The following is a 27,584-nucleotide window of genomic DNA, read 5'->3' as shown; positions in this document are numbered from 1 at the left end:
CATTTTTAACATCTAACTTGGAAAAGACAGAGATGTAAATCAGGTCCCTTGTTTTGAAAACTTGATTACACAACAGTGATACAAATATCTGTAAAACTTGATTACCCAGGATCGTGTTACAAATAAGATCTATGTAGTTGATCCCTGCAGACAAAAAAACATAACAGAAACAGAAAATTATGAGAGTATCAATCGAATATACAGTAATATATAGAAGTGAAATGAACAGTAAAGAGAAACAGCAGTAATTATTTCAAATGTGGTGCTGCAAAGGCCATTACAAAATTTTTGTCATATTAAACTAGTAAATAATATGAAATAATTTTGATCACTGTATTTTCTTACACATACCCCAATAACAGGGTAATTCTTACTTGCAAAATACAAGGTACAAGAATTTTTTTTTTTTTTTTTTTTTTTTTAATCCTATGTATCCAGTTGATAGTATGTTGATTCCAAGTTTTCAACCTCCAAAACCCTTGGGACAACCCTCTGTGACCAAAAAAGAAAGAAATTTTGGCACATTGTTCAGGTTTTTGCCTATTATTCAGAAACTATGCACCCTACTGAAAATGTTGTTATTATCAAAATGAAAGAGCATTAAATTTTCTGTCAAATGACCTATCTAAATGTCAAAATTGGTGCAGTCATTTCGCCATTATCAGTTTTCAAAGTTCACTCATGTTTACCAACTTGGCTAAAAAGTCGGCTCCAATGCCTGTAAATCAAAAATGACTACTCCAAATAAAAAAGGTCAAGTTATCGAAGTTGTAGACCACGAAATTTCGGGTCATAAAAGCATCTAGTTTTTCAGTTTAGGCACTATTAAAAGTGTTCATACAGTTGAAAGTCAAAGTAATTCCTTTTTTTTTCTTTTAAGTCAAAGTTATTCAATGAAATGAAATTTCCAGTTGTGGTGGTTCCAACTACTTTCAATTATTCGTTTGTTGTCCTCAGTGTCGACATACTGCATTGCTACACTGGCTGAAAAATTGGGGTTTGTGGATTTCGACACTGACTTAATTTCACTGTTCACAACCTCCTCCTCCCCCCGCTCCCCCCTGCAGTAATACACAGTTATATGGCCAGTGCACTATTGTTTAACTTGTGATAGGCCTCACCAATAGTTTGCAGGTGAAACTCCACATACTGCTACAATAGTTTCTTGTTGAACATCTACAAGCAGTAAAACCTAACCACAAAGTTCACAGTTCTTGTAGAATAACCAGGTATGTATGGAGCAGACACTGTCACTGTTTTTACACACAGACTAATTGTTTAACACTTGTTCCACAGTTAATTTGAAGCTGTTGTTCTAACCAGCACAGGTTACTCATCTGAACTGACTGTCTTCTGACCAAAAATCAGGCCCTTATATATCATCACAATAATCGGTACTGAAACTATACATTGTTTGAAGTTAAATTTACAGAAATTAAAATTAAAACTTAACCTACTCAATTAACTGAATACCTCAAAAAATTGGTTCTTTTTAACAGTTTCTCCTACTACAGGGCTAAGCTGAATTATTTGTTTAAATTGCGAAATTAACAAATATAGTTATGCAAACAATACTTTTGACAAAGCTGTTAATTACTTGGGAACGAATGAGCACATATGTGTCCTCTGTGTATATATTTTTAATTTTCTTCATTCATGTATTTTATACGATTTTACCCATGCCTTAATTGGTAAGAGTGGGTTGCTATAATGAAAACCAAGTACACAGTTATGGCCAATATGTATTTATGTATGAGTAATATAACATTTGTACAAATGGACAAATAAAAGGAATGACAACATAATAAAAATAATTTAAATATCAGAGATCAACATTTTATCAATTTTCAATTCCATTGAGGTCATTTGGGAGACTGCAGCAAGTTCCGGTTCACCATCCACCCTTCAGGATCCATAGGACACTTTCAACAACTTCCTCATCCTGGAACATACCTTCTATGTCTTCCTCGTCCTTGTGGAGCCAAATTTCTGGAGCGTTCTTGCAAGATAAGCGGCAACAGTGTTTGTGTGTCGAGGAGCAGTTCATACAAGATTTGCGATATCCACATACTGCTGTGTGCCCTTTTTGCATGCACAGGAAACCATCTCTAGTGGAATGCGTGGTGCTGCATCTTTTGTCATTGTCACAGGAAACAAGCCTGATCTGAGAGCCTTGGACACATTCATCCATGGATTGTGTGGAGAGAAGTAAGCAAAGCAATCAGAGTTGCATGAAGTAAGACCTTTCAGGAAGCAGTAGATGCAGCTGTTGGCTTTGTGAAAGCATTCAGATGGCCAAATGATGTGTGAAAAGAAGAGTGCTGTATGTTTAATACAAATGTACAAGAATGTAACAGATGTAAGAAGCCTGGTCACCAGCGAAAAGAATGTTTAAGGACAAACGAATCTGTTTGTAGGGTACAGTGACATGTATCAAGGGCTTGCCACAATAAAAGAAAAGGTAGTGTGAGCAACAACCTGCCAGATCATTAACTGAATGCAGGCATGTACGTGCCACTGCACCATCTGTCGCATGCTACATCCTGTTAGATCCACCAGAAATGAGATTGAAAACAATTTTTGTGATGCATGATATATATCACGGATGACAAATCGAGCTACATATTGCAACAGGAGCATGGATCTAACCAACATGGTGTGCCATTGATAAAATATACAGTTATATGTGCACAGATTAAGTGGCAAGAGGTTATGTAACCATGGAGGGGTTGATGTAGAATTATGTTTAAGACAAGAAAAATACACAGTGAGGATGCAAGAAGTTTCAAACAATGAAATGAAATGATCGTATGGCATTTATTGGCCGGGATATCTCCTCTCGGGGTTCGTCCGCCATATTTCAAGCCTTTTTAGTTGACACTGCTTCGGCGACTTGTGTGTCAATGATGATGTAGGACACCCCACACCCAGTCCCCTGCCAGGAATCAAACCCGGGCCCCTTTGTGTGGCAGGCGGTAACACTACCGCTGCACTATGAAGGCGGACTTCAAACAATGAAACTCGCTATGATGGTGTACTTGGATTTGATTTCTTGTCCACAACTGGGGCAGCAATATTTGTTGCATATAAAATGATCAGATTAGGCCTAGTAACAATGACATAGGAAATAATTCTCCAGATTGTATTCAAAGGTGCAGCAACACTGACATTGTGATGTTGGTCAACCCAGCTGATGCACCAGTTCAAACCTATCAAGTCAGTGTGCAAATTGACCAGCTTCAGCACATTCCCCATGGAGCAGGAAAAACAATCAACCTCAAAGTCAAGGTACATCAATGCAAAGGAGATATGTTAAGGAGTGAGTGGTCAGGTAAATGTGTATTATTGGACAAGATCCACTGCCATGTTGCCAGAAGTGTAGGTGTTGCTACAATCGTGAGACAGAGTGTAGCTAGAGTCCCAGTAACAATAATGAACATTTTCCATGAAGACATTGTATTGCCACGAGGAACAAAGGTTGCTGGAGTTTTTATTATATGTAAAAGTTGTCACACATATTCCAAATGAGGTATGAAATGTTGCAGTCACGAAGACGATCTTGTAGAATAATGAAAAATTGCAACAAAGAGTCAGAGCTAATAATGAACTGAAGAACAAGATTTGGCAGAAGATAGAACATTTGACAGTTGAGAGCAGAAGATTTTAGTGCCTTTTTGTTGGAATACGTGGATGTTTTCTGAGAACATTCAAATTTACATGTCACTCACTTGATTCAGCATAGTATGCATACTAGAAAAGCAGTATCAATCACTCAGCATCATTAATGAATACCATGAATGCAGTAACTACATTACACATTTACTCATTACTAAACATGGTCTAAACTCTGGGTTTCTTGTGCAGATGAAATTTTTTGGTTATCTTGACGGATATCTTGACGACGTAATAATGTTGACGAAAACAAGAAGCAACATACCGAATGACTTCAAGCAGTTTTTGAGCATATAAGAAGTGCTAATCAATAGATAAATGTCATTTTACACAAAGTCAAGTGAACACTAGACATGTTATAAGGAGCAAAGGTGTCCATTCTGACCCAAAATTAACCGAAGCTGTCAAGAGCTTCCCTGAGCTGCAGAATTTAAAGGAACTACAATCATTCTTGGGATTAGTAAATTTCTATAGAAATTTATTAGCCAATTATGCAACTATAGCATGTCCAATGATGATGCTACTGAGAAAAGGAATCGCATTTAATTGGTCGACAGAATGCAAATGAATGGAGGAACTTAAAACTGCCCTAACCACAGCTCCAGTGTCAGCTTATCCAGATTTCAGCAGGCCCTTCATTCTTTTGACATATGCTTCGAATTTTGCTGTTGGTGCTATTTTGTATCAAGAAACTGACAGCCATGCATACCCAATACCATTTGCCCCCAAACAATTAAGCAAAGAAGAATGTAATTATACTGCAACAGAAAAGGAACTTTGTGTTTTGGTTTTTGCATAACACACAACAGATGTTTTCTGACAGGACGGGAATTTAACTTGATTACTGACCATGTTGTACTTAAATGTTTACTGACCTAAAAGGACCAAAGTCCCAGATTAACAAGGAGGCTCTGAAACTAAGTGAGTTAAAGTTTAAAGTTATTCACTGACCTGGTTAATTACATGTACATACTGACACAATGAGCTGAACAGTTCGTATTCGTGTTACAATAAGTAACGAGAAAAAGTTAAAAGCAGCTCAAGAGGAAGATTCACGCTGCAAAATATGGAAAAATGATCAGTGTTTTGTTGAAGAAGATGGATATCTGTACAAAATCAATAGTAAAGAAAACTGTCAAGTAACTCCGGAAAGCATAAGAAAACAAATCATGACAGAACAGCATGATTCTTCATTATGACACTGCAGTGAAAGAGCAATGGACATTAAAATAGCTTAGACGTTTTGGTGCCCAAGTCATAAAGCTGACTTTCTGAGTTTGTTTCACAATGTGAGTCCCGTAATAGAGGGAATAATTTGGAAAAATCTAAGGCACCATTAGAAGAACTGACAGAAAATATTAAACCATTCAAAATGTAAGAATTGCTGTTGTTGGACCTTTACCTATGACTAACAATGGGAATAAATACATATTGACCACATTATATAATTCCTCCAGATATCTTCTCACGATACCAATGCCTGATCAAAGTGCTAAAGTTTTTGTCAAGGAGTGGGTTCCAAAGTTTGGATAATCATGCAGCATAATCATTGAACAAGGAATGAATTTCATGAGTGAAGCGTTTAAGTAAATTTGCAAGTTACTGAAAATGGTGCAGCTAAGAACTACATCAGGACAACGTGAAGGAAATGGAAGCACCAAGTGAATCCACAGAAGAATCATTATGATGGGTAGTCACTATGTAAGCAGCAAGCATTGTAACTGAGACATCTTTCTGTGCTTACAATGCAAAAATGCACATGTCAACTGGCCTAAGTCTAAAAAATTGTAAATGGAAGAAGGATACATTCGCCCTTGCACTTTGCCCGACTGAATTCCGAAATCATAACACATAAAGGAATTAGCCCAAAAGCTAACAAGGGAGTGAAACAACAGAATCATCAATCTTTTCTGCAGCAAGCAAAACAACACAATCGCCAAGCCATTGCATCACTGGCTGCCTGTACAGAGCAGAACTTTTTCAACTCATGGGGATTCAATTTGGAATGTATGTCTTTTTTTTTGGCTCACTGTAGAATTCCATTAAGTCCGTCTTACTTGGTGTTGGGATGTCAGACACAGTTAGGTCAGGTCGGCGTAGTGAGCATGGAAATACAGTGGTAAAAGTTAATAATTTGGTATTCACATATTTCTGTACTTCACAAACCCAATGTCTACATAATTTTGACAAATAGCATAGGAGGTCCTCAGCTGAGGATACAAACCCTGTAACCACTTATAATTATGTAGAGTCCACCTATCAGTGATACCTAACATGATTTCAGTTACATTGTATTTATTACATTTTACAAGCAAAACATTTTGTGCTCTCCCCCTGTTTCATGGCCCATTCAGCCCTAGCTTCCATGTTTCCCTTCAAATACAAATGTTATAAGTATTCTTATTTTAGCTTATTACCTTTGGTAGCTCTGAACATCCGCAATTGAAATCAAAATTCTCTTCATACCATGTGGATAGAAACACGATGGACTTCGTCACTGATGCACTCTTGCTTATGCTCGAATCCAAGTATTTTAACAAATATTAATTTTTGCTAAAGGAATACAAAGCATTTCTTCTTTGACCGACCTTGTTTACTCTCTCTCAATGCACAATCACTTCTTCCCGTTCAGTACTGTACAATACAGTAAACATGACATGGATATGTGTCTCAAGTTCTGACATGAAACAGATGACTTTGATAATTCACTTGATTTCTTTTATTTTGCGCCATGTCAAGCTATACTGTTATTACATGTGCTTTTACTCAGTTGTGCACCATGATGTTCCAATATGGGGTGCTGAAATGGGGAAGATACAAATTACATACAGGCATTGCAACTCATAGTCATGGTACAATCACTGTCAAACCCTGTAGATGTGCAGTGTCCAACTATCCATGTGTCACATGCAAAACAGATACTGTAAACCTTCAACCAGCATTTTATTTTCATATTGTATGGTTTCACTACTGCTACTATCATTTGTCGACTATGAAGATGTACAGTTACATACCTCTCTGCCAGAGGGATATGTAGCACCAAAGTTATTACAAACAAAGAAATATTCATGGAATGAAGATGACAATACGAACACACCCTAAGGAAGAGCATGTTGGAATAAACGACTTTCATACTTTATAATCTAAAGCTCTGTTTTCCTGGTTATGTGATTGGCTGTGTCAGTTCTAAAGTACACTTCACAAATCACATGTTACTGTTGACCACTTGTAATCATTATAATTCTACAGTTCGTTATATTAAAATTTTAAACAATTTATCTAAGCTTGTTTTGTACTTTCAAACCTTAAAACAAACCTAGAACCTTAAAACATCTCATTTTGAAAAAAAATCTATATATTCTGCGTGGTATAACAAAATACTTCTACCAAATAAGAAAACTATGCTGAAATAGCAGTAAGTACACATCAATATGTATACCAAATGGAACAATAGGCAAGGTTAATCTTTTGTCAAAGGAAGAAGCAAACATTTTACAAAGTACTCAGTATGTGAGTTCAGTGTTTACATGGGTCTGCTTTCTTTGTTATAATGAAATGTAGCCTAATGAAGTCATTATGATGATGATGTTTCTCATTTACAGGGGTCTCCATGATTGAAGAGGGTAACAATTATTCATTAAATGTAATGCTGTGGGTAGTCTATTGACACTGCTTGTATTCAGGATGATTACCACACAAGCACATACATTCTGAAAGCACATGATCAAATATTTCTCTCTATGTATGTATGACTTCTTGAAACTTTCACTCTGTCTGGTTGTATTTGGTTATAACTGGTTTTCATACGTGTTTGAAGCAGCACATATTTGTGTCAATAGCTATTTTGCTTAGATTCGTGGAATATTTATATCTGGATACCCAACAAATAATGTCACATGATTAAATAACTGTTTCATATACTTGTTTACGAATATAATACAATATTTTACAAGCTTTGTTCCATATTTACATTATCATTCATGTGGTTGACAGCTTTTTCTTCTTCTTAACAAATATGGTGGTATCACTGAGGGATATACAACACTATTAAATGACAAAAAATCATTTCAACTGTTATATATTGATGGTAGGCAATGAAAACTCATAACTCCATTTGTCTGTGAAAATCTCTTAATTTCGATAACCAGTATTTCCATTATCAATGAGAGATTTGAAAGTACACCAATTTCTATAATCTGTCAATAGCTACAGTTCTAAAATATAGTTACACAAATAGCCACTTTATCTGTATCACTATATTTTATTTTTTAAGAAACTGTTTTTCCTTCTCCTGTAAAATTTTAAGAAAATGGAGTTATGGGGTTTTCATTTCTATGTTTGATATGGGAAAAAAAGCTATAGTTGTAGTTATGTGAACCATTAAAATAGTGGGATACAAGTCTAAGATATGTAATTTAGTTATTTATCACAGCACCATGTGAGAATTATGTTTTTAAGCAACAGTTTTGTCCTTTCTTCTTCATGTTGTATATCTTTGATATCTTCTTGAATATAAAATTTCCCATCATACTTCAACAGCATTTTGCAGTCATCCACGTCGTTGAGGATTTCTTCTGCTTTATTCAGCAAGGTATTAAGGTGCTTTCTGTCCAGGAGATTCACCTTGATGGACATCAGTACCTTCAAACAAGAAAATACATATATATGTCAGATTTCAATTACATGTACTAAACAGTTATGAAGAATGTACGTCAACTTGGAACAGGTTTAATTGAAAACAAAACATACCAAACTCAATAACAGAATTTAAATGAATTAATGAGTCTTTCCACACTAATGTTTAGATCATCAAATAAAGTTTACACTATTTTTAGTACATACGCACCAAAAAATGGGAAAAAAAAGAGAAGGAGCAAGCAAAAAATTTGTTGATCAAATGTGTCAACCTAGATCATATTCTATTCAAAAACACGGTAATGCCACTTGGAGGCTGTAAAGCACAAATTGGCAAAGAACATTGTCACAGACCCTTAGTAAGAAAATTCCTTGCACATAAAACAGCCAATGCAAATGGAGAAAGATGTGTACATCTGTGCAGACAGCATAATGTAGCACTAAAATATACATTAGTTATGCAGTTCTCTGAAGTGTAACCTTATGTCATTCATGTTGCACTTTTATAAGGAATTGTGACTGTTGTTGTTGTTGTGGTCTTCAGTCTTGAGACTGGTTTGATGCAGCTCTCCATGCTACTCTATCCTGTGCAAGCTTCTTCATCTCCCAGTACCTAATGCCTACATCCTTCTGAATCTGCTTAGTGTATTCATCTCTTGGTCTCCCTCTATGATTTTTACTCTCCACGCTGCCCTCCAATACTAAATTGGTGATTCCTTGATGCCTCAGAACATGTCCTACCAACTGATCCCTTCTTCTGGTCAAGTTGTGCCCCAAACTTCTCTTCTCCCCAATCCTATTCAATACTTCCTCATTAGTTACGTGATCTACCCATCTAATCTTCAGTATTCTTCTGTAGCACCACATTTCGAAAGCTTCTATTCTCTTCTTGTCAAAAGTGTTTATCATCCGTGTTTCACTTCCATACATGGCTACTCCATAAATACTTTCAGAAATGACATCCTAACACTTAAATCTATACTCGATGTTAACAAATTTCTCTTCTTCAGAAACGCTTTCCTTGCCATTGCCATTCTACATTTCATATCCTCTCTACTTTGACCATCATCAGTTATTTTGCTCCCCAAATAGCAAAACTCCTTTACTACTTTAAGTGTCTCATTTCCTAATCTAATTCCCTCAGCATCACCCAACTTAATTCGACTACATTCCATTATCCTCGTTTTGATTTTGTTGGTGTTCATCTTATATCCTCCTTTCAAGACATTGTCCATTCCATTCAACTGCTCTTACAAGTCCTTTGCCGTCTCTGACAGAATTATGATGTCATCGGCGAACCTCAAAGTTTTTATTTCTTCTCCATGGATTTTAATACCTACTCCAAATTTTTCTTTTGTTTCCTTCACTGCTTGCTCAATATACAGATTGAATAACATTGGTGATAGACTACAACCCTGTCTCACTCCCTTCCCAACCACTGCTTCCCTTTCATGTCCCTCAACTCTTATAACTGCCATCTGGTTTCTGTACGAATTGTAAATAGCCTTTCTCTCCCTTTATTTTACCCCTGCCACCTTGAGAATTTGAAAGAGAGTATTCCAGTCAACATTGCAAAAAGCTTTATCTAAGTCTACAAATGCTAGAAACGTAGGGTTGCCATTCCTTAATCTAGCTTCTAAGATAAGTCGTAGGGTCAGTATTGCCTCACGTGTTCCAACATTTCTGCGGAATCCAAACTGATCTTCCCCGAGGTTGGCTTCTACCAGTTTTTCCATTCATCTGTAAAGAATTCGCGTTAGTATTTCGCAGCTGTAACTTATTAAACTGATAGTTCGGTAATTTTCACATCTGTCAACACCTGCTTTCTTTGGGATTGCAATTATTATATTCTTCTTGAAGTCTGAGGCTATTTCGCCTGTTTCATACATCTTGCTCACCAGATGGTAGAGTTTTGTTATGACTGGCTCTCCCAAGGCTGTCAGTAGTTCTAATGGAATGTTGTCTACTCCCAGGGCCTTGTTTCGACTCAGGTCTTTCAGTGCCCGGTCAAACTCTTCACGCAGTATCATATCTCACATATCATCTTCATCTACATCCTCTTCCATTTCCATAATATTGTCCTCAAGTACATCGCCCATGTATAAACCCTCCATTTCTCCTTCCACCTTTCCGTCTTCCCTTCTTTGCTTAGAACTGGGTTTCCATCTGAGCTCTTGATGTTTATACAAGTGGTTCTCTTACATCCAAAGGTCTCTCTAATTTTCCTGTAGGCAGTATCTATCTTACCCCTAGTGAGATAAGCGTCTACATCTTTACATTTGTCCTCTAGCCATCCCTGCTTAGCCATTTTGCACTTCCTGTTGATCTCATTTTTGAGACGTTTGTATTCCTTTTTGCCTGCTTCATTTACTACATTTTTATATTTTCTCCTTTCATCAATTAAATTCAATATTCCTTCTGTTACCCAAAGATTTCTACTAGCCCTCATCTTTTTACCTGATTGATCCTCCACTGCCTTCACTACTTCATCCCTCAAAGCTACCCATTCTTCTTCTACTGTATTTCTTTCCACCATTCTTGTCAATTGTTCCCTTATGCTCTCCCTGAAACTCTGTACAACCTCTGGTTCTTTCAGTTTACCAAGGTCCCATCTCCTTAATTTCCCACCTTTTTGCAGTTTCTTCAATTTTAATGTACAGGTCATAACCAATAGATTGTGGTCAGAATCCACATCTGCCCCTGGAAATGTCTTACAATTTAAAACCTGGTTCCTAAATCTCTGTCTTACCATTATACAATCTGTGATTCTTGAGTTTCTCCCGGCGTATAATCAAAATATCCATGGGTGTACTGCCGGTCTATAGTGTCTAACGGACACTATAGACCGGCAGTACACCCGTGGATATTTTGATTATTATACAATCTATCTGAAACCTGTCAGTATCTCCAGGCTTCTTCCATGTATACAGCCTTCTTTTATGATTCTTGAACCAAATGTTAGCTATGAATTGCGACTATTTATATGAAAATAAAAGTACAAATAAAATAATTGTCTGGATTAGTCACTTTTTTTTTAATTTCATACTACGATGTGTTTCAATAGTTTACACTCTCATCTTCAGATGGAACAATGATAATATGTTACATTTTTGCTAGTTGGATGCCGACAATTGTTTGTTGTGGTTTCATTTTGCTACAGAAATGTATTACAGTCATTTATTAGCATAATATGACTATACATTTTAAATGGTGATAGTGGGGATCATGGCTAACATATTCATTAACCACTCTGAGCAAAAATTATTCAATAGCAAGAGCCCATGTATAAAAGACATTAACTTTTACAAAAGATATGCAGATGAAATATTACAAATAAGAGAGAGGGAAAACTAACAAGTGTTGAGGCTGTAAATTAAGGATTCAACAGCACACACAAGAACATTCAGTTCACGCTGAATATGAAAATCGGAACTCAGTAAGCTTTTAGAATCTCACCATCACAAGAAAAAACAGTGAACACATGGTTAGTATGCCATTAAGCAAAAAATTGCTCCAAAATGAAACTGAGGTGATCAGACAGATAGCAGCTGCAAATGGTTTTCAATCTACACTTATAGAAAGTTAAGAAAGGAATAGATGGAAACATCAATAAGAACAAAAGCAGACAGATAACAGGACTGTATGTCTTACCTACTTTGGTACTGTTTCACAAAAAATTGCTAATGTATTGACATCATATAATGTAGAGTCACTTTCTCAACCAACAACAAATCTGGCAATAGACTGTCACACAATTCAAAAATCAGTAAAGATAAATTCTCAAACTCCTGTGTATACAAGATAAAATGCATTCAATGCCTCATACTACATGTAGGTCAGACTGGACAAAGCTTCTGAACTAGATTCAAAGTACACATTAATGCATTGAAATACAACACACCCAATAAATCTGCCATAGCTACACACATTCAGGACACAAGATTTTCCTTTGATAACATAAAGGACAATCTAGTAATACGTCAGATAAAAAGGGCCACAAACTCTATCTTTATGAAGAACTAGAAATTTTCATTCACAGTAGAATGTATCACTAACTCAAGGTATTTGCCCAGACAGGTTAAAATATGCCATTGTCAAGCCTCTCTACAAAAAAAGGGGACACCACAGATGTCAATAATTACTGGCCAGAATCCTTGCTTACAGCATTTTCAAAAATCATCAAGAAAGTAATGTACTCAAGAGTGGTTAGCTATCTTCAACAGTAATGATTTACTTAGTAAACCACAGTTCGGATTTCAAAAATGCTGTTCCACTGAGACAGCAATATACAATTTCACTGCACACATAACAGAGTCTTTAAATAGTAAAATGTCACCAATAGGAATGTTCTGTGACTTATGCAAAGCATTTAACTGTGTGAACCATGACATTATGTTACAGAAAATTACAATGCTATGGTTTAAATGGAACAGCAGATGAATGGTTTACATCATATCCACAGAACAGGAAGCAAGATGTTTCTTTACATGGTTTAAGTGATTTAAGGAAGTTTGCCACTTCGTTTAACTGGAGTGAAGTTACATTAAGTGTTCCACAGGGTTCGATCATGGGTTTCCTTCTGTTCTTGTTATATATGAATGACCTCCCTTCTCATCTGAAACAAGAGGCTAAGCTGATGCTGTTTGTTGATGATACTAGCATCATTATTAATCCAGTGAAAGAAACTCCAATAGATATGACACAAATAATGTCTTTGGAAAAATTATTAATTGATTTTCTGTGAATAGCCTACCTCTGAACTATGAAAAACACAGTACAGCCAATTTTCTGCTGCAAGGAACACATTTCCTTCAATGAATATAATGCATCAACAGAGGTTAGTAACCAGGGTAGAGCACACTAAGTTTTTGGGTGTTCATATAGCTGAGAATCTTGATCAGAAAATTTATATTTTGGTCCTCCTAAAGTGATTGGGTTCAGCATTTCTTGCAATTAGAATAACTGCCAATTTTGAGGATATAGAAATAGCTAACAAACGTTGCGTACCTTCATTCTCTGATGTCATACAGAACAATATTTTGGGGTAACTCAAAACTTAGGCAAAAAGCATTCATTGCTCAAAAAGAAAGTGGTTAGAATAATGTGTGGAGCTCATAGTCGCACATCTTGTAAGCATCTGTTTAAAAGGTTAGGAATTCTTACAACAGCCCCACAGCACATTTACTCTATAATGAAATTTGTTCTCAACAACATAGATCAGTTTAAAAACAACAGTGACATTTATCATTGTAATACCAGAAGAAAGAAAGACTTATGCTATCCTCTACTAAACCTATCTTTAGCACAGAAAGGAGTAAAATATGCTGCTGTAAAACTTTTCGATAAATTACCAGACTAAATAAAATGTCTGATAGACAGCAGAAATAGTTTCAAAAATAAACTGAAATCATACCTCCTTGACAAGTCCTTCTATACTATACATGAATTCTTGAACAGGAATAAGTAAATCTACAGGTATAAGATATGCATTTTGTGCCATTTAAGGGAATGAGGTAGGCAATAAAATTTTTAAGCTTAAAAACCCTTGATTCATATGATTTTTTTTTCAATTGAAACGTTCCACATCACAACAGTTAGTGTGAAATTGATCAATGGAACTAACACACTATCTCTCAGAATTATGGAGATCATCGGAAGATTCAGCCATGAAAAAACTATTCCACGTCAATAAAATTGTCTCGGTTTTCAAGCTGCACCATTTCAAATAAAACACTTGAACTTTTGAGATCTATCTTCACCAACAACATAATGAGTTGAAATCAATGAGGGCTGGGGCTGGCATGGTGTTCTGCTTATGTAGATATAATGGCAGTGTCTGAAACCTTTCAGAGAGGGCTGAAGTGGCGTATGCACGGAAGGCAATGTGGGCAGCTCCATGTGGCTCTGTCCATCACGGGACCAAGTGATGTCACATGATGTGAATGGCCAGTGACATGTTTGAAGCTGCTGCTACCATGTCCCTACATGCGTCAAGCCTATATCTTTGCTTTTGCTCAATGGTTGAAGCCTGCCTCCATGCCCTACTAAGTGGGTACCCTGGCCTATGTTAAAATTGTTGCTGTTTATTCTAATTTTGATCACTTCCTTGATAACAGAATCCCAATATGATGGTGTTTGAACCAATACCCTCATTTTTCCAAAAATATTTTATGCCCCTTTTCTACACAATATCTAGCCACAGCCAACTTCTCAAGTTCCCTTTCTCTGATATGTCATGAATGCTCCGCACAAAGCTCAGTGACAGTGTGAATATTTTGATCTATGTAAATGCTACCACATTCACAGAGGAAACCAACCATACCAAGAACTCTAAGAATATTACCTTTAACGAAGCAAGAGTTTTGTAAAGGGAGACAAAATATTAATACAGTAAGCAGGTTCAAGTGCACACACACTGCAGTAGTTATTCAGAGATGAAGAGGCGTGCACAGGATAGACTAGCATGGAAAACTGCATCCAATTAGTCTTCAAATGTTTAAAAAACAAAACAGTCACTGTGTCATATCTGGAACATAATATGTGAAGCTGATAAACAGGTGGACTGCAACTATTATGCATGGTCTCTTGAAACAGTAATATTAGATAGATATGACTATTAATTTAATTTTTCTGAAATGAAACTGTGCAATTCCTACTGTTAGCACCTTAGATTTGGAAGGGATGGATTAAACTGTTTTTCATTCACTCACTGAAATCCAGTAAGCAGTTCAAAGAAATTCTAATTTTCACAAAAGGGAGCATCTTAAAAAAGGAAACTCTGTTCAAACACAACTATGAAATACACACATGTGAAACTAGGCAGGAGATGAACCTACACATGAACACAGTAAATACGAACTTATGTACAAGATGAGTGTATCATACTGGAGCTATGTTATATAACTATTTGCCTTCTTACCTAAAATGCATACCAACATTAAATGCATTTAAAATAAAGTTAGAACAGTTCTTGCTTGATAACTGCTACTATTCATTGTCTGAATTTATGGAACATCGTAATAAGTAAACCTCATTCACCAAATTTTATTAATTGTCAATTCATAATATAGTTTACATTGCACTTATCATGTCACCTCACTTAATAACTGCTGTTATCACATGTGGAAGCAATGTAGTACACCAACCTACATTATTATGCATTTTGATTATGTCAACAATGTAATCAAAATGACTACTGCATTGTAAATTAACAAGGTTTACCACTGTCCTATATCGCATGTACAAATAATGTACTAAAATGATTCTTGGACAAATAAATAAATAGATTACACCAGTTATAACATTAACAACTAACTGACGGCTATTGTATGCAGGAGTTTGTGGTTTCATAACCAAATAAGGGAATACAATGCATGAAAAGAGGAGGAAAAAGGATGTTTAACTGCAGGGACACTGATATAAAAGGTGAAGAGAGCCTTGTATTTGAGGAAAAAAAGAGATTTGACTGCAGGGACAGTGGTATACAAGGCAGAGAGAGTTTTGTGTCTTTTACAACCAAGATAAGAGAGATACGGTATTTCTTGATGGAGAGTCCGCCCACAGTAGCTGAGTGGTCAGCGCGACAGACTGTCAATCCTAAGGGCCCGGGTTCGATTCCCGGCTGGATCGGAGATTTTCTCCGCTCAGGAACTGGGTGTTGTGTTGTCCTAATCATCATCGTTTCATCCCCATCGACGCGCAAGTCGCTGAAGTGGCGTCAAATCGAAAGACTTGCACCAGGCGAGCGGTTTACCCGACGGGAGGCCCTCGTCACATGGCATCATCTCCATGGAGAATGCAGACAGAGCACAATGAAAGCAGGTGACTGTATGCACAAAGATGTACTGACAGACTGTGTCCAACAATCATGACAGTTTTGTCAAATGTGTGAAAAACTGTTGTTGAAAGGGCACAGCAATGTCACATAGAGAGTAAGGGGCCTACAGTGAAAGGACCTTTTGTTTAAAATCCACATGGTGGTTCCGCAGAAGCTGTAAGTGCCTGTGGAATAAGTTAGTTTAGTGTTATTCACATTTTTCAATCAATCAAATTCCATCCATATTCTGAGTCATTTAAACACCACACTAAGCAGTGGGATCACAGATGTCACATGGTTCTACTGCTGCATGCCTTTTAAGGAACTTCCTTATGAATGAAACAACACTTACAATCATAAATATCTTAACAGAGGAAATATGCAGTAATGGGCAGCTGACAATACACATTGAAAGAGACAGGTTGACCACTAGAGACAGCAGAGTGGGATTGTTGAAGATATGGAACTGGTCCTATACCCTTGCCACTGAAACATATCACTGCGATGTCACTTCACAAGCATCCTTAAAGTGGGTAGTACGACTGACAAAGAAATGAGGAATAAGAGGTGCTTCATTTTCTGAACCAACTACAGCAACAAAAGCCAATTCTGGCATCGACACTACTATGTTGCCTGCTGCTGTGTAAGCATAGTGCGCGACCAACTGCTTCTATATAGTTCTGTTGTGTTACTGCTTCAACTAAAGTTTCCATTTTTTGAAGAATGTCACCATTATGACGTCATTCACCAAGCGATAATCTGTTGTGTTGTGGAGTATCATTAAATAGTCAGACATTTGAATTACTACAAGCAATGTAAGAGTTTTACAAGCAAGAAAAAGAATTTATTTCTGTTTGTGGGCATGCGTTGATTCCTGCTGATACAGTTCGAAAATACTATGACTAAACCAAAGAACTGTTATAAGGAAAAGAGTGCTACTTCAAACCTTGCAAGATATTGTAGTAAACCATGTGGAATAAATCTCCATGAAAAAACAGTGTATTTTTAAGTACTACTGGGAAAAAAAGGAAAGCAGCCTTGTCCAGTTACATATCTTCATTTGTTTCAAACTGATGCAGTTCGATGGCACAATTATGGATATTATAGCAGGAAAGAATACCACTCAATAGTTAATTTGCTAATTTCTTTAACAAATGTGAACTATTCTCAGAGGGGAAAACGTCACTTAAAATGTTGTTAATAAGTAAGGGCTTTCATTTTAAAAAGTTATATTGGTGAAACCTGTTGTTCAAAAAAGCTTATAGTTGTGGCTCACAGTATTTTCTGACACAAAATTGCAGGAAAGGATACACATTCAGTTATATGGTTACGTAAAGTCAATGCTGGAGAAGCAGTTGATAAATGCTGGACAGAAGACATTCCGAATACCAGCAGTCATCAACCAATGGAAAAAGGATCCCAATTGATTGTGGCCTAGCAGGTTCTTCAAATGGTTCTGTATGTGAAGAACTTTTAGGTTTTTGATTTGGAAAAACCTGTGATTACCGTAAGGATATAGACTACCCACAGTCTATGGAGTGGTTTAAAAAATTGTTACTCAAATTTAGTCATTTGACAGTATTTGTAATGGATAATGCACCTTACCATTCTATGATATGAGGCAAAACTCCAACAACTAGTGACCACAAAGAAACTATGGTGCAATGGTGCAGTGGTTGCAGGCGAGAGCAATTGCTACTACATGGGAATGACAACACTGCTGTTATATTTGCCTGAAAAACAAAATAAGTCTGTGATACCTACATATGTTGTGGATGAAATTACAAGGAAACAGGGTCATACAATAATTAAGGTACTGCCTTACTAGTGCCATTTTAATATAAATGAATTTGTTGATGATGCCGACGATGACAGTTTTGGCGCCAAGTCCAGTGATGGTGGAGAAGAATTGGATGGAATTGTGCCACTGGTATCATATATTGAGGAGAGTAAATGTATACTAATTAATTTTCTGTGCAACTGAGTAGGCCACGCATCTTTTTCTTTATTTCATTCTGCGATTGGAGGATAGTATGTTCTTTGGTATGCTACAGTTTACATTATTACATCACATTTTATATGCAGCTATTGCAGTAACAATTTGGAACAACTGCTCATAAACATTATCGATAACTTTGGGTGTAGTGTATTTCCTGGTTTCATATAATATGAAATGCTTTTTCTCCTTAGTTGCTCTCTCCATTGTCAGAAAAATGTTCTTTGTTGCACTTATGTGTACTTCATTATGTAATGGCTTATATACATACTAATTGCAGCCTCCATTTATAAAACAAACCTTGGAGATATCAGCTTTAGGCATGTGTGGTGGCAGCTATTGCATGCTTGCCATCCGATTATAGCCAACAACACGCAAGATGTCATGTGACATATTTCAGTGGTCTGGCTGTAACTTCACTGAGGAATCTTATCAGGTAGCAGATACACACAATTCCTTGTCAAAGTATTAAGCCCCTTCAAGGAGAGGAATTATTTGAACCATGTCAATATGTGTGGTTCATCTACTGCTTGTTGCCCACTGTGGCTATGCGCATGGTCCCCAAGCCCTTTCCTGGTCACTAGATAGTGTATGAAGGCATTATCAGGAGGTCTACATATTCGCCTGATTCGATGCCAGTGACCTTTTCTTCTTTGTCATATGCTCAAAAAGTGAATTTAATGCGTAAGTTAAAATGACTCGAGACATTTTAAAATAATACACTTTTGCAGTGTATCCAGTGCAATGAATGATCTCTTCAGCATGTCCAGATCTCTTTGGTTGCAAATGAATATCGCAGTAGTCAGTGGGCACATTGAACAATTGATTATGTAAGCAGTTCTTTCATATCTTGATGTTAAATTACTGACAATTTGTTTGTTTGTGTGAAATTATTGTTTAAGAATCTTTATTAAATACAGCGTTTAAGATCTATGCTAGAATAATAACTAAAAGACTAAAACTCATAATGGAGTGCCTGCTGTCAGAAGAATAAAATGGATTCAGAAAGGGGAGAAGCTATACAGACAACATATTTATGTTACAGCAAATTACAGAAGAACATAAGGAATTCAATAAAGAAACACACATCCTTTTGCCTATTATGTAAAGGCTTTTGGTAAAGTAAATAGACAGCTACTGTGGGAAGTTTTAACAAGAAGATGTATACCAATACAAACTGTACAGGTAATTCAAAAGATCTATGCTAATACAAGAATCCAAATAATTTAGGATAATGAAGAAACAACAAAGGTTATTAATTTAGGAGTTTGACAAGGTTGCAGCCTCTCTCCATTGATTTTTAATATATACACGGATGACATATGGCAAAGGAGAATGAAACTGAAGAACTATACATATAATTTCAACCAAAAAGATTACACTATGAATTTATTATTCACGAATGACATAATGTTCATTTTGAATAATGAAGATGGACTACAGAGAGCTGCCTACGAACTATACCAAACATGTCAGATATATTACATGTCAGTATCAATACAAAAAACAAAAGCCATGGCATTCTGTGGAAAAAATCCAGGAAGAACAAAAACAATTATAGACAACAAGATTATAGAGCAAGTAGATAGATTCAAATTGCTAGGAACCACATTGTCGCACAGGGGAGACCTAGATCAAAAAGACAAAATTGAGAAATTTAACTACTTAAATGGCACTATTAGAAGAGCCCTCCAACATAAATTTTATAAAGATATGACAGTGCCAACATTACTATATGGAAGTTAATCTTGGGTAATGAAAAAGAAAGATAAAATAAGATTATAAGCCAATGACATGAAATTTCTCAGGTACATAGCAGGATATACCAAGCTAGACTACAAAAGAAATACAGATATCAGGAAAGAATTAAATATTTTCTATATAAACAATAAGGTTGACGAATACCGACAAAAATGGATATCCCATCTGCCATGAATGGACAAACCAAGATTACCACTACATTTTTGGCGATATGCAGCAACAGGCTGAGGGAAAGCCTAACGCATGACGGAAGAAGAAGAAGAAGAAGAAGAAGAAGAAGAAGAAGAAGAAGAAGAATCTTTATATCTCAATTTTCTGTTTTATGTATCCATTCACTTTGTAAAATTCATCCTTATTTTTTGAAAGAAGAAGAAGAAGAAGAAAGAGGAGGAGGAGGGAGAACTATTGTCATAGTTACCTGGTCAATCACACTACATTTATTGCTTTCCAGTTGGCGTTGGGCTAACTTCTTGCAGCCGAAAAGTACTATTATCAGTTTTCAATGAAAATTTTCTCCATAACTTTGAATCTGCAATTAGACTCACTTAGCTGCATCAGCTTGGAGAAATCCATCAGCTGAATTTAACAGCTCCTTTCTGATATCATAATCTTCATATGACAGCAATCAATTTGATATTCAAAGACAGATATACCAAGTTCAAAACACTGTAATTTCTTCAAAATTACTTTTCAGATTTTTGGAAAGCAAAATGCCACTGAGTTTGTCATCACCCAGCTGATGAAACAAGCAGCAGAAATTATTACAATTCCACTCACAAACCCAAGTGTTAAAATTATTTATAAACAAATATTTGTGCAGCAGCTGCAGAAAATTGCTATTATGATAAATTTATCACAGTTTCACTTTGGGGAAGCAAAAACAACTTGACAACAATACTGCTACGAACAATATTGCTATGGTTTGAGGCTATATGCCATATAGTGGGGATTTTCTTACAATTAATCTGGGTGAAAACAGAACTGAGATATCTTGAACTGTATTGGAAGTATTTGATGTTAACAGCTTACATGAATTATCTTGTATGTGTGGTATCAAGAGTGGTATATGTGTTGAAGGTGGCTGACACAACAGATATCATGTTTAGTGAATTATTGGCACTGATTGTTCAATATAGAGCTTTTAAATCAATTTGGAGGGAATTGTGAAAACATCAAGAATACAATATGGAAGGAATTCCAGATACCACATCAAAATCTTATAGGTTCAATACATTGAATGATAATGGGAAAATGAGTCTAAAATTTCTGAAATAATTTTAAAACTTATGAACATGTTATCCTCAGATTTTAATAAAATTATGTTCATTGTATGAAAAACTGAAATGTGTTTATTGTGGCATACAACTCTTGCTATATATCTGGGATCTGTAAACCACATTCCCAGTCAGATATAGCAGTATAGGAAATGGAGGATCAGTTACTGGTGTATGCCAATTAACGGATGCTACAGCTACTACTGAATCACAGTTTTTTAATTGTGCTGTTAAACAGGGAAGTGTCATGTTTTTGTAAGTTATAAATTACAGGAACGTTAGCAAGTAAAAGATACTTCAGTTTTTTGGAGATTTGTCAGAAATCATTAACAGTATAAACAAACTCTGGAATAGGCAAAATTTCAACTTAAGGATACATTAATCTTCAGACTTCATGCACTGAAAATCACAAAGTAGTATATGAAAGTTGAATATTTATGGCAGAAGGGAGTTTCTTATAAATAACTGATTCAACTCTCTTCAATACATTTAACACAGAAGCTGTGCATATGGACAAATTCGTATACAAATCAGCCAACACCTGTATGAGTGAGAGATTTGTGTCTAAGTGATGTCCAAGTCATTTCATAGTAACTCTGAGCACTTCAAACATATACAGGTGGAATGGCATCTGCTGCTATAATTTCACTCATTGAATAATGTTTTATTTTCTTTTCTGCAAGTAATTCCTATATCAATGGTAGGAAATGAAAACCTTTAACTCCACTTGGCTGTGAAACTTTGTAATTCCAGTGAGCAGTAACTACATTATCAAAGAGAGATTTGAAAGTGCATGGATTTCTTTACTCTGTAAATAGCTAGGTTTCTACGAAATAGTTACATAACAGCTCCTTTACCTGTATCACTTTCTATTTTTAAGAAATGGTTTTTACTTCTACTGTAAAATTTAACAAAATGGAGTTACAAGAAATTCATTGTCTACCATCGACATTACGGATACAAGAAATTTTATATTTTTATCTCTGCTGTATTTTGGTAAACATTACCCAATGTTTAGTTTTTATACCACCCGTGATAATAGTATAATTAATTTTTGGGAAAATATTTTCTTTGATGAAATATTCTAAATTTCTGATCACTAAAATCATGTGCTTTTCAAAATGCCACCCCTCTAATAAGTATTTGTTTCAGGATTGACAAACATTAATTGAAACCTACAGTTACCTCTTTCCAACAGACATCATATGTTTTTGAAAAACTGTGTATATACAAAATTATTCCTCTTCAAAATTATGATACTCCACAAAATTTGAATCTTAAACTGTATGTTGTTGTTATGGTCTTCAGTCCTGAGACTGCTTTGATGCAGCTCTCCATGCTACTCTATCTTGTGCAAGCTTATTCATCTACCAGTCTGTTTAGTCCCCCTTAAACATCCCAACAACCACCACCACCATCTCCCAGTACCTACTGCAATCTACATCCTTCTGAATCTGCTTAGTGTAGCCATCTCTTGGTCTCCCTCTACGATTTTCACCCTCCATGCTGCCCTCCAATACTAAATTGGTGATCCCTTGATGCCTCAGAACATGTCCTACCATCCTATCCCTTCTTCTGGTCAAGTTGTGCCAGAAACGTCTCTTCTCCCCAATCCTGTTCAATATTTCCTCATTAGTTATGTGATCTACCCATCTAATCTTCAGCATTCTTCTGTAGCACCACATTTCAAATGCTTCTATTCTCTTCTTGTCCAAACTATTTATCGTCCATGTTTCACTTCCATACATGGCTACACTCCATACAAATACTTTCAGAAAAGACTTCCTGACTTCCTTGCCATTGCCAGTCTACATTTTATATCCTCTCTCCTTCAACCATCATCAGTTATTTTGCTCCCCAAATAGCAAAACTCCTTTACTATTTTAATTGTCTCATTTCCTAATCTAATTCCCTCAGCATCACCCAACTTAATTCGACTACATTCCATTATCCTCGTTTTGATTTTGTTGATGTTCATCTTATATCCTCCTTTCAAGACACTGTCCATTCCGTTCAACTGCTCTTCCAAGTCCTTTGCTGTCTCTGACAGAATTACGATGTCATCGGCGAACCTCAACATTTTGATTTCTTTTCCATGGATTTTAATAACTACTCCGAATTTTTCTTTTGTTTCCTTCACTGCTTGCTCAATATATAGATTGAATAACATCGGGGAGAGACTACAACCCTGTCTCAATCCCTTCCCAACCACTGCTTCCCTTTCATGTCCCTCGACTCTTATAACTGCCATCTGGTTTCTGTACGAATTGTAAATAGCCTTTCGCTCCCTGTATTTTACCCCTGCTACCTTCAGAATTCAGAAACTGTAAACCTTTCATAATTCCAGTCGTGCAGTTTTGTAGCCCCAATTTTCCTGTTTCCAAAAATATATACTTTAACTAAAATAACATATTAATTAACAAACTATTCAAATTAATAAATTTAACTTTCCACAAAATTTCTGGCATACTTCAGAAACTCCAGTGCATATTAAAACTTTCCTTTCATGAAATAGTACCTATCATTTCTACCATTTTTAATTACGTAAATTACAGTTAAATCAAATTACTTCACAGCCTAATTTGTATATGCATTATACATCTTTCCTAGCTTTTACATTGTTACTGAAGATGAAAATACTGCAGATTTTTCAATTTTGTAATTCCTGTACTATGTGGGTCTTTAAATACGCACCATGCAGCAGGTCACAGTAAATCAGTGGCAAACATTTAATCAGTACAGTAACTAAGTTTCTAGGCACTCTTGGTTGGGCAGTTAAAGTGTGTAGTTACTATGTCTTAGTCAGTCTGCATCCAGTAGGCAATATGTAAATTTCCATACCAGTTCCAAATCAGTACTATTCAGTCAGTATTTAGCATTCAAGGAACTGAGGTACTATGTAAATTATGTGTGTTCCCACTAGTAAATTTTCTTGGCTCACTCATACACTGTGTTAGCTGCTGGCCTGTGTTATTATGACTGCCAAAGTTACTACCTAAAAGCTGGTCACTGTGACTCATCACGACATGTGTAGTATCAATAAATATGAAGAGAATGAAAAATAAACTTGTCAGTGTTATGCACAATTATTTAACAACTGTTTACAACACCAAATAATCATCAGCAGGTAAGCAGTACAAAAAGAGGAATTCAAAACATGTCTATAATGTTACACACTTTGTGTTTTATTTTATGACATTTCACTATTTTGGGAAGTGATACCTGAGAGGGAGAGAAAGAACAAACAAATTGCACAGAACATATGCATAGGAAGCTAAAAACAGTTAAACAGTTAGCAAGTAACAATGGAAATGCTAATGTGGACAACGTAAACAGCTTCAAAACATAGACTGTTATCAGAGCGCAAAAGGTGCCCACTTTCAGAAAATGTTATGCTCCCATAATACTGCATGCACAAAGCAATAAACTCACAATCTTTCATTGAAAAATCTCAATGAGCAATGAATTTATGAAAGAAAAACCATATATTCTCTGTGAAGCAGTACATCTAAATTCTCTTTGATAGCTCACTGGTGGATCTGTTCACCATTTTTGAAGGTCCTTAATTTTTGTCAGCAGCAGCATTAAACAGTGCTGATTTCTGATGTTGATCAAGAACTATACAGGAAATTAGGAAACAATTCAACTACTGTAAAAGTTAGGGAAACTACTTGTAGGATCATGTGAACTAACCCCAGGTAACAACCCAAGTCAATGAAGAGAGTCCAAGGTCAACTAATACAGTAAAAACACTACATTATTGTTATTATTATTATTAATGCCGATGTAAGTTAAGAACATGCAGTGTTTACGATTCAACTATGAATAATGACCATGGTACGGATGTTTATCTATACCTCAGCTTTTGTGAAGCTAATTAAAAATATAAAGAGAATGAGAAGCATTGAACAGTGATCCCCATATTATTATAGTTATACAATATGCCTTAAAGTTAAAAATAGTCTAAAAATACTGATGCTATATTTCAAAATTTTGTTGAACACTGGAAACAAACCTCCAAATATTTACGTAAGTCCAATACGGTTGCGGGTAAATGGGTTAAGAAATTTATCAAAAGAGCTGGTAGTGATGGTAATGTAACTGGTAGTGCTGCAACGGCACCAAGCAATGCTCTGGCAAGGCCTGTTTCACTACTGGCCAAACGATCCACTGCAGCCATCATCCATACAATTACACTGTAGCTATTTGTAAGAAGCTTGGCTGCACCTGGCACTTTCAGTGCAGATTCCAACACTGAGACAATCAACACCTGTAAATCAAAATCGTCAATATGTGATAAGCATAAATACATACAATAAAATTAAAATTTTGTCATCATAGAGGAATGTTACAATCACTCTTGATTGTAAAGATAACATTGGGAGAGGAATTCTTTTCCCACCTTATGGAAGAGTTAAGATGGACAAATACATCATTTACAACTGCGCAGAATATGGCTTAACATCCAGATATGGCAATTAAATTTCAAAATTGATAGTACCAATACATAAGCATCTCTTAAGTCATCTTTAAGCTGATATTATTCGTAACTGAAAGTGGTGATATTTGGTGAAAGAAGGAATATAAATGGAAGCACTGCTTGGGGAGGGGGGGGGGGGGGGGTGAGAGATGGAGGTTGGGGAAATGAGGAAAAGAACTCAAAACACAGGAAACAGGCAAATAAAGAGGAAGTGGACCTGGAAAAAAACTTTATTACAGATGGTCTAAAAATTTACATCTTTGCCAGTCTGTTACCCTTTCTTTTCTGCATTGCTTCTGTGCTTTCCCTTCCCTTTCATTATATGTACATCATTCTTGTTCCTCCTCTACTGTGATCCACATCCATACTCTTCCTTCGGTAAGTACAAGACACATATCACCATGTACTACCATACTGAATCAATAACTATTACATAATAAAAACAAAGATTCCAAGACTTACCAAGCGGGAAAGCGCCGGCAGACAGGCACATGAACAAAACACACAAACACACACACACAGAATTACTAGCTTTCGCAACCGATGGTTGCTTCTTCAGGAAGGAGAGTGAAAGACGAAAGGATGTGGGTTTTAAGGGAGAGGGTAAGGAGTCATTCCAATCCCGGGAGCGGAAAGACTTCCCTTAGGGGAAAAAAAGGACAGGTGTACACTCGCGCGCACACACACACACACACACACACACACACACACACACACACACACACATATCCATCCGCACATACACAGACACAAGCAGACATATTTAAAGGCAAAGAGTAAGGGCAGAGATGTCAGTCGAGGCGGAAGTACAGAGGCAAAGAAGTTGTTGAAAGACAGGTGAGGTATGAGCGGCGGCAACTTGAAATTAGCGGAGGTTGAGGCCTGGCGGATATCGAGAAGAGAGGATATACTGAAGGGCGAGTTCCCATCTCTGGAGTTCGGATAGGTTGGTGTTGGTGGGAAGTATCCAGATAACTCGGACGGTGTAACACTGTGCCAAGATGTGCTGGCTGTGCATCAAGGCATGTTTAGCCACAGGGTGATCCTCATTACCAACAAACACTGTCTGCCTGTGTCCATTCATGCGAATGGACAGTTTGTTGCTGGTCATTCCCACATAGAAAGCGTCACAGTGCAGGCAGGTCAGTTGGTAAATCACGTGGGTGCTTTTACACGTGGCTCTCCCTTTGATCGTGTACACCTTCCGGGTTACAGGACTGGAGTAGGTGGTGGTGGGAGGGTGCATAGGACAGGTTTTACACCGGGGGCGGTTACAAGGGTAGGAGTGTCTTTCCGCCGTCCACCTAACCTTCGTAATCTCTTGGTTCATCCCTATGAAATCCCCAAACCACCTTCCCTACCCTCTGGCTCCTACCCTTGCAACCGCCCCCGGTGTAAAATTAATAAACTGACGAGCGGGGCTCAATCCAGCGACCCAGTGATTGCGGGGCTTGAACGCTAATCACTTGGCTGCCGGCACTTTGTGGTAAAAATGGCCATGCACAGGTATATATTTGACGACCGAAATTATCTTGCGATTTTCTCAATAACGCTTGACAAGTACGCGCTACTGCTTACACATTTTGTTGTCCTCAAGGAGTACCACGAGTTTACAAAGTTCGCAATAAATCCGCGTTCCAAATGTCGTGACCTCCCCTTGTAAATAAAAAACAAAACAAAAAATAAAAGCAAATATAAAAATACTTAGGCAGATCTCAAAGTCAACATTGATGGATCAAAGAGGCAAAATAGTTTAAAGCGTGAAGGAGGGGAATTGCTTTGAGAGGAACTAACATTGTAAACAAGCCTAATTTTAGTTGGAACTGAAACATGCATCAAAACGAAGTATTTGTCAAAGTAGATCTGATATCTGGTTAGATGAAATGGCTAACTTAGTTTAAATCTGTCTACTGATCACAAATATTATAAATCTGTTTTATACAGGCTGGT

At 36.5% G+C, this 27,584-nt stretch overlaps 1 protein-coding gene across 3 annotated transcripts in view; it reads right to left on the bottom strand.

Annotated features, from left to right (window-relative positions):
- Positions 1–1,724: 1,724 nt before the first annotated feature.
- The window catches only part of LOC126326445 (nucleolar pre-ribosomal-associated protein 1), a 170,176-nt gene continuing 144,316 nt past the window's right edge, over positions 1,725–27,584 (bottom strand). For all 3 annotated transcript variants that reach the window (XM_049995641.1, XM_049995642.1, XM_049995643.1), the window contains exons 19-20: positions 25,170–25,424; positions 1,725–8,313 (exon numbers count right to left, since the gene is read on the bottom strand). In XM_049995641.1, coding sequence (XP_049851598.1) covers positions 8,092–8,313; positions 25,170–25,424 — 477 coding nt within the window. In that variant the 3' untranslated portion in view covers positions 1,725–8,091. The remainder of the gene's footprint in view (positions 8,314–25,169; positions 25,425–27,584) is intronic.

This window comes from Schistocerca gregaria, chromosome 2 (genome assembly GCF_023897955.1).
Source record: "Schistocerca gregaria isolate iqSchGreg1 chromosome 2, iqSchGreg1.2, whole genome shotgun sequence".
Classification (NCBI taxonomy): Eukaryota; Metazoa; Arthropoda; class Insecta; order Orthoptera; family Acrididae; genus Schistocerca; species Schistocerca gregaria.
The sequence above is the reverse complement of the archived record's forward strand: the minus strand, read 5'-3'. Positions and strand labels throughout refer to the sequence as shown.